Source organism: Hetaerina americana, unplaced genomic scaffold (assembly GCF_022747635.1).
Source record: "Hetaerina americana unplaced genomic scaffold, ioHetAmer1.1.p SCAF_54, whole genome shotgun sequence".
NCBI classification, from domain to species: Eukaryota; Metazoa; Arthropoda; class Insecta; order Odonata; family Calopterygidae; genus Hetaerina; species Hetaerina americana.
The window spans coordinates 1,624,842-1,643,806 of NW_027287139.1; the positions used below are offsets into that span (position 1 = coordinate 1,624,842).

Sequence of the window (18,965 nt, forward strand, 5' to 3'; positions counted from 1 at the left end):
AAGGATATATTCAGGTGCCATTCTGCTCTACTAAGTGCTAATGGGTTAAAGTTTAGTTCATTTACAGGTCAGTGACGCAAAATTATAGAGCTGAGTTTTTGGAAAATGTTTTTTGAGTAAAATTTTAATTCTTATTTGATTTTTATCCAGTTTCTCTGACAGGTTTATAATTCCTGTGAATCGATTGGATGAAGTTAATAAATTACCTTTTGACTTAAATTCTATGGAAGGTCAAGTAACCACTTTATGCAGGGAAGCAAGAAGGTTCCTTCTAAATGAGTAAGAATAATGGTAGAAATTAATAAAATTGTATTCTGTTCTTTACCCCTGATTCACATAAAATGCTGATTCTCATTCAACAGGTGGTTGCCTCAGTGTGCAGATATTTTTAACAAAATGAAAGACTGTTGGACCCACTTGGTGCCCAGAAGAAAATCAGAATCATTGCTCCAAATAGAAAAATATTTCAGCAGTGCTGCGTCACTAATGGCTATTAATCTAAGATCACTTGTGATGAAGTCTCTCTATCACCTGTTAGATATGATGAAAACATTCCAGGTATCTTAAAAGCACTATATTGACTATTACTTTCATAAATAAGGTAATGCCTTTGCTGTCAAAATAATCAGTGTTCAAAAATAAGTTGCGGAGTCTGTTATTCTTGTTTGCAGACCCAGGGTTGCAGTCACCAAAAACCCCTGAATCTCTAGCATTGTTGATAGGCTCATTGTAATTCTTTGATTCAATATGTAGTTATTCCCATTCTAATTTCTAAAGTCAATCATTCTTCCTCAACCTCTGAAATCACTTTTTTAAGCATGGTTATGGTTCACATATTAAATGGCATTGGATTGCCTTATTTCTTAAACTTGTTTCAGTGTACGTATTAGCATACACAATAAACTCCCAAGTATTCTTGGGCGTAGTGGCTGTGGGGTGGATTTTCCATACATCGCCAATCAATTGTGTGTATCAGTGGCGGATGTAGAGTGGAAAGCAATGGGATGGGTTGTTTACTTGCTTATGAAAAGGATGACAGGCAATGGGATAGCTGTCTGCGGAAGAAAAGGAATGCAGACATTGCTTTTATGTTCCTTAATGGAGATTGCATGGAATAATATTTTACCAGCTCCATCAGACACCTCTAACATTGTTGGTACTTCTCAATGTGCAACGGTCACAAGAGATTGGTGGAAGGAACTTCCCCTCATCTTTAAGACTCAAACTGCTGGATCAAGTTGACCCTACTTGCAATTTTCTCTGGTTTATGAAAACATATTAATTACTTCATTCTATCATACAGACTTAATCATTTGGGTGTAATTTTGTTACGCAGAAGTAAGTTACTGTATTTTTGTAAATGGCTATGAGAGGGGAAAATGGCCATGAAAATAGAATCCTTGGTTCTGTTGATTAAACAGAAAGATCCTATAAGTCATTTAAACAGGTGAAGCAGTAATAAATCTGGCCAAAGAATTTGGGATTTGGGTTAAATCAGTTTAATTCATAAACAATAAATGAAAATGCGCATGTTCACTCACAACAATGGCAGTGCCACCAGTATAATGAAAAAACCGACCTATGACAGTAATAGGCACCGATAAGTGAGAGAGAGAGAGAGAGACAGGCAGCTATGTTCATCCCGCAAATACTCTCAACTGCACAGATGCTCTATTGAACTATATGATGCAGAATCCCAGTAGAAACTTCGATTTCCAGTTAAAGTACTAGATATTAGGAGTGGTATAAAGAAAATATTGAGCATGTCAAAAAACAAAGAGTGGACTCATTTTATGAAGTAATCTCAACTTTTTAGTCAAATGCTGTTGATTTGAATTAAATTTATAACTAAAAGTGAGTTTGTTTTCACAAGGCCAGGCACCCTACTGTTCTCTTGTTGTGGCTGACTGCTGCTTGTATTCAATATAGGTTAAATTTTGTTATTTTTACCCTATTGCGACCTTCATTATATCCCTCAGGGTTTGCTTACTATTGGTGAGGCAGGGATAGCCCTCCTGGATTCTTAGCTGTCATAAAATGCTAATCCGAGGATCTACTAATTGGTGGATGGTGGTATTTTCTTGTGGAGTTTATTTATTTTTTGGTGGTGAGCTGTAGAAAAGGGAACCTAGAAAGAGCCAAATCAGCCAATTATCCGATTATTCATACAGCCTTACCGCCTTACATTACCGCCAAAAATTTGGAGTTGACTTAGCATCAAAAGCATGATGATATTCATGCAATTGATGATTAGGTAATTGACGGTTTAGAACCATACATGCATGAATATTAGGAGCAAGGAAGGAAAAATTAGGTTCTCATGCAACATTCCCAGTTAAGACTGAAAATAAGTTGAAGAAGCCTTTTCAAGATTTTGGAACATTACTGCAAATCGTCAATTATATTTAGCATTCATATGAATGGAGGGTGTGGAAAGTTTACTTCAGAGTAGACTTTACTTATTGAAAGTAATATGTCTATTTTTGAGAAAGTTGACTCCTATGATGGACATGTGGGATTGATTTCTGCATTTTAGGGGCATTTAGATGTTAAGCAGTGACTTGTGCTTCAGTGAAAGGGAAGTTAGATTTCTAAAGATTTAGTTTTAAATTACAGTGACCTTGCCTGTTGCAAGCCTAAAGTGTTTTGGTGTAACACCTATCTCCAGCCTTTTAGTTTGTTCGCAACGGATGTTTATGGATAACATTTCCATTCTTTTAAATATTAATTATGTTTTTAAGTGCCGAACAGGTGGAGAGCATTAGGTATTTGTACCTTGTTATTAGAGCAAGATAGCAGCTGATGTTGATGAAGGGGGTACTTTCAGCATAAAAATTATGGGTTGTGCATGTGAACCGAGTTTCAATGTGGTCTTTTTTTAGTAAATGGATGCATATTCACATACATATTGATGGATTGAGTTTGTAAGAGAATCAATCAGAAAGGTCTCATTTACGTATTTTATGCAATCTGTATATGGATACCTGAAGTCTTGTCACTTTTTAGGAGTGTATGGTCAGAAACTATTAATTGGTAGTGTGCAAGAGAATTGACAATTAATGTTGCATGTTTTTAGTTTAAGTTATTTACATGATGTGTATAGATAAGGTTTGTCATCTATGTATTAGGAACTCATTCATTAGTTATAAGACTGTTCATTCCTCCGACCAACTTATTCTACTCTTGAAGAGTGCTGTATTTATTTCTGCTTGCAACACCACTCACACCAGAGCAGTTTGGCACTCATGCAAATTGTAGATAAGCCACATATCCCTCCAATCTACTTACATCATCTACAATGCACTCATTAATTCTATTCAAGTTACTCTATACTCCTAGAATACGGAAATCAATCTTCACCTGTCCATCATGGGAGTTAACATTTCTGGAAAAATTGACAAATCACTGTCAATAATTAATTTCTCCTCAGGAGAAAACTTTCGGGTTAGCTTTCTGGATGCACATGATTGAATTTCCCATGTGACAATGTCCTGGATGTTGCTTGGTGAGTTCATCAAAACACTCATCCTCCACCCAGGAGATACCTGGTGTGGGGGAAGGAGGGGAAGCTACCACTTTGCTGAGCCGTGGGCATGCACCTTGGAGTCTAATTAATATAAAGATACCTAAAGATGTGAAACCTTAGAGGTGTCAAAAATCAAGGAGATTGACAGCCACAAAATAAAGGGTGGAATTCTAGAGAATGATATGATAAGTAGTTGGTAAACCAAAATTCACTCACTTCCCCAAGGCAAATGAAGCTCATGTTACCCAAATGAATGAGGTGGTAGAGAAATGCCCTGACTGAATATTATTATAAGGTAGTCTACCAGTTAAGGTAGGTTTTTGGATACACACAACTCTGACTGAATACAGCTTAAGGAACAAAAATTATCAGCAGTAAGGAGAAAATTTACTGCCAGAAGATCTCTTGTGGTGTCTACTTTCTTTTTATCAAACCAACTTTGGGTTGATAGCTGTGGTCGGTTTTCATCTACTTTCCAGTTGCTGAGTATAAGGGCCTCTATTTTAATTCTTACAACTTCCTCCATTCAGGAACTCCTCAAAGAAAATGTATGGGCAAACAAACAGCCTACTCGACTTTCTGCCTGCCTAGATAATGTAATTACCAATTATGGTCCTGAACTGTACAGTATAAGTGTTATTGACTATCTCCTATCTGACCATCAAGGTATAAGCTTCACTTTTAATACTCAAATAACTCAAAAGATATATCCAAATAGAGGTAAAACCATAATCGTGAGGCCCATAACAATAGAAGGTTTAGAGAGTTTCCAACTGCTTCTATCTTGTATTGATTGGCATGGTTTTTGCACAGACTCTGTAGAACAAACATGTTTTTCAAGTTTTTTAGGTAATTTCCTAGGCATTTTTGAGCAATGCTTTCCAAAAAAAATTCTAAACTCTATCCCCACTAAAAATAAAAAAAATCTCTGGTACACTGGGGAGAGTTATTAGCTCTTAGAAATGATTTACTTAGTTACTACCACTCTTACAAAACCAGTGGAAGCCGGCATGACAAAGAGGCCTACTTGAAATACAAAAGAGATTATTATAATTTAGTTAGGTGTGTAAAAAATAATGCTTACAAGGATTTTATATTGAATGCAAAAAATAAACAAAAGGCAGCATGGAGTGTAATCAATCAAGAAGTTGGTCATGGTAATGGAAAAGAAAATCTTCCTTTCACCCCAGATGCTGTAAATAATTTTTTCTTAAAAGCTGTTGAAGACAATTTGTTCTCTCGAAAAGTTGATGCTGCCAATATTGGTAATATGCTGCAAAATCTTCCTCCGAATAATTTAAATTTTAAATGGAATTTTGTTACTCCACTTGATATTATATCGACTGTTAAAAAATTTAAAAAATCCAACAGTAAAGATATTTATGGTCTTTCTAACTCCCTAATAAAGGACATTATTGTGCTCATTGCGGAACCATTAGCGATGTTAGTACATTTAAGTTTTGAGACAGGAGATTTTCCAACAGCTCTAAAATATTCCAAAACAATACCTGTCTATAAGAAAGGTGATAAAGATGATTTAGCTAACTACCGCCCCATTTCCATAGTCCCCGTTTTTGGTAAAATTTTTGAAGCTATTATGAAAGATCAAATATGTAATTTTTTTGAGTTAAATAATCTCTTTTCCAAATCCCAGTACGGCTTTCGATCTGGGAAATCTACAATTTTGGCAGTAGAGTCCATAGTTAATTATGTCATTAATGCATTTGAAGAAAAGGAATCAGTCTCAGTGACACTATGTGATCTTAGTAAGGCCTTCGACTGTGTTAATCATTCAATATTACTAACAAAGCTAGAATATTATGGTATTAAGGGAGTTGCACTGAAACTAATGAAGTCATATTTGGATGATCGCCACCAATTGGTTGAACTTGATGGCTGTCGGTCTGCAGCTCTTAAAGTAAAATGTGGTGTACCACAGGGCTCTGTGCTTGGCCCAGTACTTTTCATTATCATGATTAATGATTTGCCCTGTAATATGAAACCTAGATCTGTTTTATATGCTGATGACACTACTTTTGTGCAAAAGTGTCAACATCCAGAAGATGCAAAGTTACGATCTAGCGCTACCCAAAAACAGGCTAAGGAATGGTTCGATGTTAATCATTTACAATTAAATACTAACAAAACTCAGCATATTGTGTGCAGTCTTAAATCAAAAATAACTGATATTGAAACTGCTAAAATACTAGGAATTTATATTGATACAAAACTTAATTGGGAGACTCACATCAGTCAGACCTGTAATAAACTTAGTAAAGCTGTTTATATGTTAAGAAAGCTCAACTTCATCATTTCAAATGAGTATCGTTTAACACTTTACCATGCCTTCTTTCAATGTCATTTGAATTATGGTGTTGAGTTATGGGGTCATTCCCCTCATGTTAAACAAATTTTGCTACTGCAAAAGAGAGCTATTCGCTCTCTTGCTAATATACCACCACGTGATTCCTGCAAACCTTTTTTTATTAGGTATAGAATCATGACTGTATTTTGTTTGTATATCTTTAAGGCTCTGATTCATGTGAAAGTTAATCTAGAAACTTACCAATTAAGATCCAACCTCCATAACTATTCCACAAGAGGTAAATTGAATCTAAATACTACTTATTGTAGATTGTCATCAACTTACAACACATTTCACAATATGAACATACGACTGTATAACTATCTGCCTACTCAGTTGAAATCAGATGGTATCCAGAGTTTCAAGAATAGGGTATATACCTGGTTACTTGCTCACCCACTATACTCATTGGATGAATTCTTTTGTGACAATTGTCATCACATTTAAGAAAGTATGTTTATATGTTAAATAATACTTATATTGACGACATTTAATATGGTTGTACCATTTTTAAAATGAATAAAGTATTATTATTATTATTATTATGTAAATACATAATTACTGCCAACATTTGTGTTAAATTATTTTTGGGAGGAAAACGGTTATGAAGGAGAGTATTGGGATTACATGCACTAAAATACTCCAATTATTAAATTCTTTTCAGGATGGAAACAATTATGAGGGAGAGTATCGGGATTACATGTACTTAAATACTCCAATGATTAAGGTCCACATAGTGCCTGTTTTAGGGACTTCAGAATTAAAATTTTCACCCGATCTCTCTGAAATTCGTTCATTTGTACTTGATTGCTTTGAAAGAATCATTTCTGTCAACAGTGAAGTACCAAGAGTTGAACAGTATTTGTTCCCAGGTAAGGCATATGATTGTTGGTTTTTTTTTCTTCAGATGATGATGAGAGCTTTTAAAAGTTCATAATTTTTAATAGACACCAAGTATAGTTGAAACAGACATCACCATCTTATAATTTAAATTATACTTAAAATTAAAATGGCATCCAGAGCCAAGGGATATACCATTGTAATATTTTATATGTCCTTTATTTATTTAGGTGCTCACTTTGAATCACCATCAAAGTTAATATACCTATTAAAGGCGGGTTATGTTAAGTCTTTAACAATTACCATATTTTTCTATCGATAATGTGCACCTTATGTGTTACACGCACTTTATGTATAATCCACGCCCAAAACTTTGTAGTTATCATGAATTTGTATAGATACCACGCGCCCAGGGCTTCATAGTTATCTTTTCTCTATATATACACATATATATGCGCACAAAAATTATGTATAGTGTGTGTCTATAGTTTGGATTTTTTCAATTTTCATTGCATAATGTGCATCGTCATTTTTTCGATCATCTGAACATTTTTGTCTAGATAACTCGCGTGTTATCGATGGGAAAATATGGTATTATGCCCTACATTTTGCATGGACTTACTCTTTATTGCCCACATTACTTCTTCAAACTTTATACCCACCTTCATTCAATCTCAAAAGCATATTATCTTCCTGTACACTACTTACCTGACATTCTTTCTTATATTATAGCCGTCAACAACCAACTGCCTTTCAGATTTCTTCCTCACACTTTTTCTACCTTAGCTGCAGAAAAAATAAAATGATGTAGACATTACCCCAAACTGTGCTAAGGAGTATGAAATTCATAAATTAGTTAAAGGGTCCAGTTTCTCTCGTTGTTCCACCAGCATTCTCCAACAGTTTTTTAACCAAACATTAACTAACAACCACTGCATTTCTAAGCCTCATTGTACACAACATATCTTAACACCCTGCACTACAATAAACCCTTCTTTGATTCCTCATATTTTCTGCTTTCCTTTATTTTGTCTAACATGCTTATTTTTTCCTCTGTCTAACCCACATCCCCAACATTCTCCCCTTTAATATAGATCTTTATTTTTACACCACCAAGCAAAACACTATTATTGCATCTTCTGGATTACATCCTACAGCTCCTCCCCTCCATTTTATGCCTATCATCTTGCACCAATGGCCAGTAGAGGAGATGTAGTCATCTATTCTATCCCATAATAGAATCGGAATGAAGTTATTCTCCGGTGAAACCTTGGGCATGTATGCATTACCAGAAAGGAAATCATAAGCAAGGTAGAAGAAGAGGCATTGAGCAAGTGAGAGTCATCAATGCTGGTGCGCATTGAGTATTTTAGGATTCTATTGAGGAGGATTGATGTTTCAAAATATATCCCTAAAGTGGTGGAAGGAATTTTGGAATGCCAATAAGCTCCCTAATCTTGGTAAAAGCTTCTTTGCCTAATGCTTCCTCTAAAACCCATACTATGTGAGCCATATTCATCCAAAACACATCTTAGATGGGTGAACAGTTTTATCTGCTCTATTTTATGCCTTCCAATTTTAATGTTTAGCTTGGCCTCTTACTTCTTAAGAATTTCACTACGTTGGTTTTACTAACAGTTATTCTCATTCATGCCTATCACATACTTTATATTGTGCCCAGCAAAAATTGCTATCTTTTGGCTAATAGGCTTACTAAAGCATGACCATCTGTAAATTTTACTGATTCTATTTAATCCCCACAAAATTTCAATCCTATTTCCAGATCTTCCTTACCCTCTGTGTATCGTATGTGATATGTTGCATTGTCAAATTTAATATCCTTTAATTCCCTTTACCATGTTGCATTCATGTATATCTGGACCTAAGATATACTCATTGGCATCATGTTCTCTTTCTATGTCTTAAATAACTGGCCTAATATTTCTACTATATGGTTCTCTATTCATTCTTTTCATCTTATCAGATTCACTTTTGCTTTGATTAATATTTTCCGCATTACATATTTAATAATGTAGATTAGTTTTCTTTCTTGGATCCTGACAGTTCCCTTAACTGTATGTATGGTGTACCTGTGTTGTATTGTCTCTGTAAACTCTCCATATCCTCACACTGCTTTAACCACCATGCTTCTTTTGCTGTATTAGTTTCTCCCTTTAGTTCAAATTAATCTCTCTTGCTTCTTTTGCCTGATTCCTTGTTTACATTTTTCCTCTCCCTTATCTCAGCTATCATCTCTTCTGTAATCCATGGCTTTCACAACCTTTTTCGGTTTCCTGTTCCTATATTGTTGTTTGTGGCTATCAAGATCCTTATTTCAGATGCTCTCATCTTCTACTAAACCCATCCTTTTTTTTCAATCAGAATTTTTTCCTCTGCCTTTTGGCACTCTTTTAATCCAGGCTAAATCTTTTACATTCCATTTTCTCACCTCAGCTTTCTTTCCTTTTCCATGATGAACATGATGGAATTCGCGTCATTATATAGCGCTATGGTCATCTGGAACCTATATATAATTTTGTACTCTAAAAGAAGCAAAAAGTCCCATGCAGGGTTATTTTTGAACAAATCCTCTCTGATTTGAAATACTCATGACCTCAAGGGAATGTATATTTTTTCTGACATTAAAAATCGAACTTATAAGATATAATAGACATAGATTTTATTCACATTTCGAGGCATCAATGTTTGTATCTTGAATATAAAGTCGTCATTTTTAGTTTTTCTTGCTGTAGGAAGGAAATCTGTGAGATTGGAAATGATAATGATACCAGTTGAAATTTAGCTGAAATTTCTAACAGGTAAACCTCAGTATGTTAATGTCATTTTGGAGTCTTTGAATTTCTGGCACCGTATCTGGCCAAGGTAGTCGATCAGTTTGTGTTGGCTTGGCTCAAACTTGAAGGGTCATCAATTCTAATCTTGCTGTCGGCAATGATTTTTGAAATAACACATTTAAGAGCATAGGATTTGATGTATTTCAACCAAGTACTGAATTATTACTGCTGATTTCTATAGAATTGGAGGAACCATGGAAGTATGTGTTGCCATACATATTAAGACTTAATAAAGGATTACTGGTATGTTACAAGTCCGTGATCCTAGTTGTATCCATGAAATTGTCAATTTTGTAAAATAGTGAGTTTTAGAATACTCGGTATTAAAACTGATAATATTCTAATTTATCATATCATTTAGTCATTTTCTTACTTTAAAGTATGAATTTTAGACTATTGGAAACTGATAGTTGCAGTGTAAACAAGATTCTATATGGTTAACTCTAGCCAGGGCTGGATGCATCTACCGAATGAGCCCCAGTCAAGTGATTAGTAAGGTTTACTTGTATTATTTCATCAGTATTAGGTTTTTCTGTATTTTTCAACTTTCCTCTTTTTTGCAATTTGAATATTTCTTGAGTAAATCTCTGTACTTCAACATTAATAAAGGTTCCTTTGATTTTGCTTTCAGTAGGAAGTATACAAACACCAACGTTTGCAGTGGACCCTGTTCTATTATTTTTCTTACTGTGATTTGTCATTTCAGATTTGAAAGGCACTGAATTGTTCCTCAGTTGTGTTTCTTTGGAAGAGGTTGAAGTTAAATCAATTATTAAATCTGCATTGGATATTTTTGATTTGAATGTGTTTGGCCCCGTTAATTACCTTGAAAAATATGAAAAGTACTTACATATTTTGAATGGTGATGCTGAAAGATCTTTGCAAGAATTTATGAGCAAGGACCCATTTCCTTTCCTTAAGGTAATCATTTACTTCAATATTTTATTAAGTTGTCTATGTTGCTCATGAAGAGAGGATGATTGTTAATCTATGCCATTGAAACAGGATTTTAGCAAGAGAATATACATGTATGAAGAGTTAAAAAATGAAATTTTATTTCTGAGAAAAGAGACATACCTTAACTTCATTGGAATTGATGCCTCTTCTATCAATGACACTTTATGGAGTATTGTAGATAATCTTAGAACCACAACAGTTGATTACCACATTATGAACAGTAGAACTCATAATCGAGGGTAAGTAATTAACAGAATTTTTAATGCCATACATAATATTTTATGCCTGTGAAAACTATTTTATGCAATTTAAGCTATGTTTAACTTTTCTTCTAATATTAATCTTTTAATCTTACTCTAGTATTTTTCCAGAACAACACATAATATTAAAACAATATTTCATTTTCTCAATCTGATTACGTCTCACAACTTTTAATTAAAAAATTGGATTGTATCACAAAGTTTCACCACAGGGAGCCAATATTTATCCCGAAATTCCCTGCCACCTTAGTTGAACATTATTATTGGCATAGCAAACTGTTTCATGTTGAATTTGAACTGCCAAGCTTCTTTTAAGTTTCTATCATCATTTTTAGTATTATTTGACTTTTATATGTAGATTCAATACATACCATATTTTTTATTAAAATGGTTTGAAGAATTGTTTTCATATTTCCTCTTAGTAGTTAAAAATATATGTAAATTAAAGGTTTAAAAATTTGATGAAAAATTTTAATTTTAATCTTGAATAGATTCATCAGGAAACAATGCAGTGACTTTTGTCATTAAATGTTAGCTACAGTATTGCCTCCTAAACCTTTCAACCATTCTGTTCTGCCACTTTTAGGCCTACTTCTTTGGTTTCAATTATTTAAAATCCCTCTGCATCTCCAAGCAGGGATGCTAATACATTAGAGGGGTAACTTGTTTGCCCAGTAATCTTTAATTTGCAAAACTGAGGAGGCTTTCCCTGTGTCCATTTGTTTCGTGTTCACTCCTCTTGAAAATTGAAATTCCGTGGCATTTCTAAGTTTCACTTATCCAACATGAATGTTTTACCAGTAAAGCAATGTTTCTTGTCATAGACTACTGTTTTCCTCTTTCATTTTACGTATGGAATGTTCACTAAAAAGAATTTTATATTTCATCAATATTCTAGAAAATAAAATGTGTTCAGGATTAATTAATACTGCTGTTTTTGTGAAATATTGTTAATTAATAAAGAATAATTAATATCTTGGAGAAAAAGAAGTCGGCTGAAAATGGTGACTTATGGAATGCCCTTTTTTATTATAATTTTGTCATATTTACTAATTTCAACCATTAATCTTATTATTCCAGACTAGAAACTATTGTCAAGATGTGGTTTTAATAATGCGACCATTACTCTTCTAATTCCACAGTAAAAGCACTTTTTTGAAGCATAGATGGTTTTTCATTTTGTACGCATATGACGTAGTGCCGTTGAAAAAACATTGCAGTCCAGGAACCCACTCATTCTCCCCTCAGCCTAGGTTTCCGATTTGACAGATATTTATAACATTTTTCAGCTGGTCAGGTTTTCTCCTCAAACCTCATAATATGCAATAAAATCATTTTATCTTATGTAAGATGTATAGTCTACTAGATTTTTTTAATTGCCTGTAGCTAAAGCTGAGTACTTCATTATTTTTTCTGTTGATTAAATTTTCTTCCATAGGATTTGTAATGAGTTTGATATAATGGCTGATCGAGCCAGTGAAATGCCTGACAACACAAAAGAACTTGTGGAGCTAACAAAATACCTGGTTGATTCCCGTGGGGTCACCATGTTCATCTTAAGAGAAAAAATTAGAACAGCTGCAGAAAACGTTTTGTTTCTCATGACGCATGCCATCTTACCAGGTGAGTTTTAGCCATGTTAGCTCTTTATAGCACGGAATGTATTCACAAGGGCAACTTCTCACGATAAAATTAGAAATACATAGATTCAATGGAAACAATCTTGTGTGGTTCATGTACAATCATTTGTTTATGAAAGAAAATATGTCAAAGAAGTTATGAAATGTGAAATAATCTATTGAATTGGCATGTATTTACAAAATTTTTATTATATCACAATATGTTTAATATCCACAAATTTGCGCCTTTCACAACTGCTTATCATTCCACACAAGAATCTGCTGTCTTTGGTTCAGTTGTTAAGTGATTTCACCCTGCATTTTCAGACATAATCATGTTACTACACAGTAATTTTATGAGAGTTGTAGTCACAAGTGACACACCTGTTTTCCCTCACTTGGAAAAGTGGACCAGTGAACCTTTTCCGGAACCATAGAGTGCCATGCTTCACACTAAAGTCTTCCTTGACGAATTGCTACCTTGTTTCCAGCCTTAGGTTCATTGAACATTATAATTGTCTCTTCTTCATGAATGTGTTCTTAGCTTGGGCTATTCTTTGCTTGATGTCGGTCAAACTTCTTCCATCCCATGTTATGCTGCTGCTCAGGTAGATGAATTCCGCTTGCTCTAGTTTCACCCCTCAAATTTTGATATCTGCATTCAGCTTCTATTGCCACACCCAAGGATTTTAGTTTTCCCTTTGTTGATGTTCATATGATATTCCCCTAGCACTTGGTCCATAGTACTTAAGAGTTGCTTGCAGGTCCTCTCGCATTTCCACCACTATTGCGATGTCACCTGCAAACCAAAGCTTGATTGACCTTGTTGATTTCTTCTCAATTAACTCCTTTGATACCCAATTCTTGTGTCTCTTTTATTGCTTCTTCCAGGTATATGTTGAACATTGCTGGTGAGAGGTTGCATCATTGTCTTACTCCTTTGTTTATTTTGGCTCCTATTTTTCTTCCATTTTTCGTTTGCATTGTTGTTTCCTTATTCTTGTAGAGGCTGTGGATGATTCTTCTATAATTGTAGTCCAATCCAAGCACTTCTAGTCTCTTGAAAATCTTGCTCCATACAGCATTGTTGAAGTCCTCCAAGTCCACAAATGCCACATATGCTTGAATTGAAGGAATGCTTATTTACATGTATCATTTTTTCGGCCTGAACTCTCAAGATGAGAACTGCCTCTCTTGCTCCTTAGTTTTTCCAGAATCTGAATTGGTTTTCTGAGAGGTTTCCTACTATCCTTCCTTTTATTTTTCACCTAATTATCCAAGTAAGGATTTTTTATGCTTGAATCACCAGGCTCAGTGTTCTTTGTTCTTTGCATTTTTTCTACTTTCAGTTTCTTTGGTATTGAAATCATTATACTTTTCTCAAAGTTTTCTGGTATCTTTCCGCTGTCGTAGCTATCTTTGATTTTTCCATAGAAGGTATCCTTTGCTTTGACCCTGAGTGCCTTGATTATTTCTCAGTTTATTTTGTGAACTCCTGGTCCCTTTTTGTCTCTCAGGTCTGCCACGACTCTGTCAAATTCACTTCTTAATACGGGTATCTATTAATTATACCTGTACCTGTGGACCCAGATCATCTTTACCAATCATGATCTCCTGTTTAATTACAAGTACGTCATCTAGTGGTTTGGGAGCTTGAACGATTACTTTAATGTATTCCTTCCATCTTTTCCCAATTTCATTATCATCTATTAGTATTTTTTCATTAGCCGCTTGGATGTTTTGCAATTTTGTTTTTCTATCTCTAGCTTGCCTCTTTACTATTTTATAAGGCATCTTGCTATTTCCCTTTTTCACGTTGTCATTGATTTACTTGCAGCAGCATTCTATCCGTTCTTACTTTGCCTTCTTGCACTCTCGCATGATCTGTTTCCACAATTGTTTATAGAGGTCTTCTTCACTTTCATTTCTTAGATTCTTATATTTTCTTCTTTTGTCTATGAGACCCCTTATTTTGGCTGTTATCCATGGCTTCTGAGATATTTCCACCTTTCTCACAAGTAGCCCATCTGGAGCTCTGGCAATTATATTCTTCATTTCTTTCCATTGACCTTCAGTGCTGGTATTTTCATTATTTCCTTTTATTTCCCTTTTGATGGCCGTAATGAACTTTTCATTTTTGCTCTTTTCTTCCATAATCTTTGGGTTCCATCTGGGTTGTTTTGTCTCTTTCTTCATCTTCTTGTATTGTAGTCTGCTGCCCATGATGACCAGGTTGTGATTGCTATTTATATCTGTGTCGGGGTAGCTCTTACACTTCTTAACTTGGTTGTTGTATCTATTACTGACAAGGATGTAGTCAATTTGCTATCGTGCTTTGTCTCGAGGCATCTTCCCTTCCTTCTTCTCAGATGCTGATGGAAGATGGTGTTTGCCACTATCATGTTTTTTTCATTGCAGAATTCTCATGAATCACACCCTATGACACACAAAATTGGAAAGTACTCTCAAAAAAATACAAATGGGGATTACAGAGGTATAATAATTAATGTATATTACACAGTGTATTTGTGTGTGTGTGTGTGTGAAGACTTCTCATCCTCATTTATCCAGCTCTGACATCCTCTCTCTTAAGTTCAAGACCAATACAATTTAAAGCATACTCCATTGTTTATGGATACATACTCTTAGCAAGTATTTTAATAACTTTTAAAATGAAACCTAATTTTGGAAACAAAAATGATGTCTCCATAGTATGAGAGCTATCAATGAAATAAAATGGTAGGTACATGAATATAAACTGCCAGGAATTCTCCATGAAGAATTGCCTGAATTAGGAAGGTATTGTCACTTCTAATGCATTTTTTTTGTCCTGGCATTAGTACTGAATCTTCCCTGTCCTTGTGCAACTAAAAATATATGGAAGCTGCTAAAAAAATCTTCGTATTTATTTATGGTTAAAACCTCCTGAGATTTATCTTCATCTGGAAAAGAATTTGATTCTGACAAAGATTCTAAAACACCTACCACATTCCAAAGAGGAACCCTATGTAGAGTTTAATTAGGCAATACAGATTATGTTGCTTTTTCCTAAGGCTGTATGTTGGTTCTTGTCCACAGAAGATTACAAGAGGCTTCGATTTTTTTTCAAATTGGTTGATAAGTAATGTCTATAGCCATCTGAAATATTTTCTTTGTATGGTAAAAATAAACGAGCATGTTGTGTGATTATATTAGTCATAGTTCTCCAAAGCATCAAAAACTGCACTAGCATTTTCTTGTCTCATCAGTTGTCTCTACAATACACAAAAAATATTAGGCTATCTTACCACCGTTATGAAATCTAGATTGGCGACAGTTTTCCTTGTCATTGTCTTAAAAGATTTCTATGATGTGCTTAATGATGAAATATCTTTGTGGTGAGATATGTCTTTTCTATTTATTTATTATATTGTTCTGACCGTCAGGCATGTGACATAGAGAACGTAGGCATAAAGATATGCTGTCGCGTGGTTGGCGGCCGTGACATCATTGGTGGGAGCATAGCACATAGCAAGGCTGGGCATCTCTGGTGTGGTCGTAGGAGCCCACGACCGACGGACTCAGAGGCAGGGTAGCAGGAGGAATGGGGAAGGGAATGGGGTCGTCGGGATAGGTGCAGGGAAGGGCTGGGCGTCTTTGGTGTGGTTGTAGGCTTGACCGACGGACTCAGAGATAGGGTATCAGGTAAGGAGTGGTGTCCTGCTCCAGGAGCGCCTCGCTTTATATAGTATCGCGCCTTCGGGGGGAGGGACTTCAAAGTAGCTACATAGTAGCTACATTGTAGCAACAAGGGAATTGGGTAGCGGACATTGTCTTGCCTTGGTTTCCGAGAAACCCTCACTACATCACCATACATTGTCTGGTATGCTGGGGGGCACTCCTTGGGAGAGTCAACCGATAGTGGGGGTTTCCGAGAAACTCACACTACATCACCCTCGCAGCAAATTAGGGTTGGGGTGTGCGTGCCATGCCATATTTTGTCACTACCAAGCGACAATACGGAAATAAAATAGATGGTGGTTCGGTGCCTTACCCCTTACATAAGTGTGCACTTTTTTTGAGATTACATTGGCAAAAGTAATAAATGAAAATCATATAAAAATTAACAATAAAACACATTCACCTTCACAGTGTTCACCTATTTCCACTTGTGAAATTCATTACACTACATTAATGCAGTAACTTCGACATTTTCTTAGCCTGATTGTTCGTAGAAGAAGTCATGACATTACAGCAAACATTAGAATATAAGTACGTATCACTAAGATTAAAATGGAGAAGCACTCCATCTTTGGTGATGTTTCACAAAACGGCACTTGAAATTAATTGAGAAGTAGGCGACATTTTCAGTCGTATTAAGTCCTTTTCATGTGGCACCACATTCGCGCCTGGGAAATTTGTTACTCGTAAGTCCTCTCCTCTTTCCTCAAAGCTTGCACCAATATTCACCTGAGCACTATACACACCGTCTGGAATAGATCGAGGAGCATGCAGAGTCCGCTTGTCCAGCCACTCTTGTCCTCCACGAACCACATTAACTCCTCGATGCAGCCGTAGAAGAAGGTCAGAAAGTTAGAAGATCTAGTATACTAGTGATACAGTTATGGGAACTTCTAGATTTCGGCTTTCCGGGCGTTGTTTGTGGCCCTTCTCCTGCATCCTTGTGGTGGGCGTGGCAGAGAGGTTTCCTGGCTCTCGGGGAGTTTCTTGGGTGGCTAGGGAGTGCGGCAAGGGACCTTTGGATAGGAAGGAAGTAACTGTTGGGGGTAACCTGTCGCCTCACCGAATTGGGTGGGCGCAACAGGGCCCAATCGATGTCCTTCCCAGGTCTAAAGTAAACAATTCTATTATTTGTTATTGCCTTTATTTTAAAGGGAAGATTTCATTCCTGCACCATTGTTTTAGTTATAGACTTGTAAGTTATAGTAATAAGACCTAAAATACATTAATTTGTCAAAGCTTTAATTCTCATTGTTCCCTAATTTTGTAAAACATGAATTGATTATGATACCCATTTTGTGTTAACAGCTGAAGATGTGCAATTGAACTCTAGGGTATTTTTGTGGCCTATAGACATGGAGTCTGTGTTTGAATTGAGTGATACCAGGTTGTCTCATCGAAGGGACTTAGCAGAAAAAAATCTGAGGGAGAAAACAATGGAATTTGAAGAAAGGTTTGTGTATAAAATGAGATATTTGATGTAAAGTTGTGATTCTCTGTCATATGCAGTAACTTTTTGGATATAGCAAGCACTTTTTCTGTGAATTTTTTTCAAAAATTTGGTGCGCATTATGCATGGTAGCAAAAGTGAAATGATAATTTTGTGATTTAGCAGTAGATATTCTTGATTTTTTTAAGCCATTTATAACATTGTGCTTGATTGAAATTGGCTTAGATAAAATATAAAAATGACAAATTCACACAATGCACAGAATAAAATCGTATTATTTCAATCCACCTAAAACATATGTAATACAATATTCTTTGAACAGCCGTAAGTCACAGTCACAGTATGGCACATACATACATTTCTATTTCAGCAAGGATTATTTCAATTATGTTTTCATTGCAGTCCTAAAACCTGGTCCTGTGACCTATAAAAACTAAAAGATAATTCCTGGTTTACAGAAGCAAAAAATGAAGAGACGCTCATGGTATTGGTTTATGAATATGTCAGTCACACAACTGTTCTGTTCATAAGACTACTTATTTGCTAAAAAATTATTATAACAATGGCAGCTAATTTTGAGTGAAAATATTATTGCGTGAATGTGGGCCACACAAGAAGCTCATAATGAGTGAATGTGTGCCTAGGAATACAAAAGAACATTGAGTGGTAGTTGAAGGGTTTCAGACAAAGTGAATGAGACTTCTGGTATTGATCCTGATTTGCTATTCTTCCTTGTTAAGCCATTATTATATCCTTGCCTTATTATTATAGCCTTATATATAGCCTTGTTATATCAATAAATGATAGGGCTTAATCAGGAATAAGGGTCCAAAGAATGTACAAAATCCTTCATCACATGAACTTTATCTCAAACTCTGGCATATGCCACTCAGAAAATTGTTGAAGATGTTGTTCTTAAGGTCACATTTGTTTTGATATGGGCTAAAGCTATGTCTCCAACTTTATTTTTGAAACATGAATATAAAAATATTATCCCAATGGTTTCTAGTATTTCCTGTTTTTTTTAAAAAGCACATGGGATATGTTTGAAATTATTAATCTAATATGTTCTTCCAAAAATTGTTTGAAAATGAAAAAAGTATTTAAGCTCCTGGAATAGTCATGAAATACCTTATTTTGTGAGTGTCTTTCAAATGAGTGCATGTAAGGCATTTGGGAAACCTTCCAGGATTATAAATGTTTTAATGAGCGTTAAGCTAACACTTTAGTCACTGTACAATGTCGCTAATCTAGATAATTGTTAAACTACAGTAGTTTAGCTGAATAATAGCGGAATTTGTTATTCACTTTGAGACAAAGCAAAGCTAATGTAAATTCGTGATTAAAAATAAAATCAAGCCTTTTTAATACTC

General features: G+C 35.2%; 1 protein-coding gene across 1 annotated transcript in view; it reads left to right on the forward strand.

The window, feature by feature from the left end:
• Window positions 1-208: 208 nt before the first annotated feature.
• Window positions 209-18,965, forward strand: part of LOC139694738 (dynein axonemal heavy chain 3-like) — a 146,853-nt gene continuing 128,096 nt past the window's right edge. The window contains exons 1-7 of the mRNA XM_071593238.1: window positions 209-279; window positions 363-558; window positions 6,556-6,763; window positions 10,293-10,507; window positions 10,592-10,782; window positions 12,242-12,426; window positions 17,451-17,595. Of these exons, the coding sequence (XP_071449339.1) occupies window positions 224-279; window positions 363-558; window positions 6,556-6,763; window positions 10,293-10,507; window positions 10,592-10,782; window positions 12,242-12,426; window positions 17,451-17,595 (1,196 nt within the window). The 5' untranslated portion in view covers window positions 209-223. The remainder of the gene's footprint in view (window positions 280-362; window positions 559-6,555; window positions 6,764-10,292; window positions 10,508-10,591; window positions 10,783-12,241; window positions 12,427-17,450; window positions 17,596-18,965) is intronic.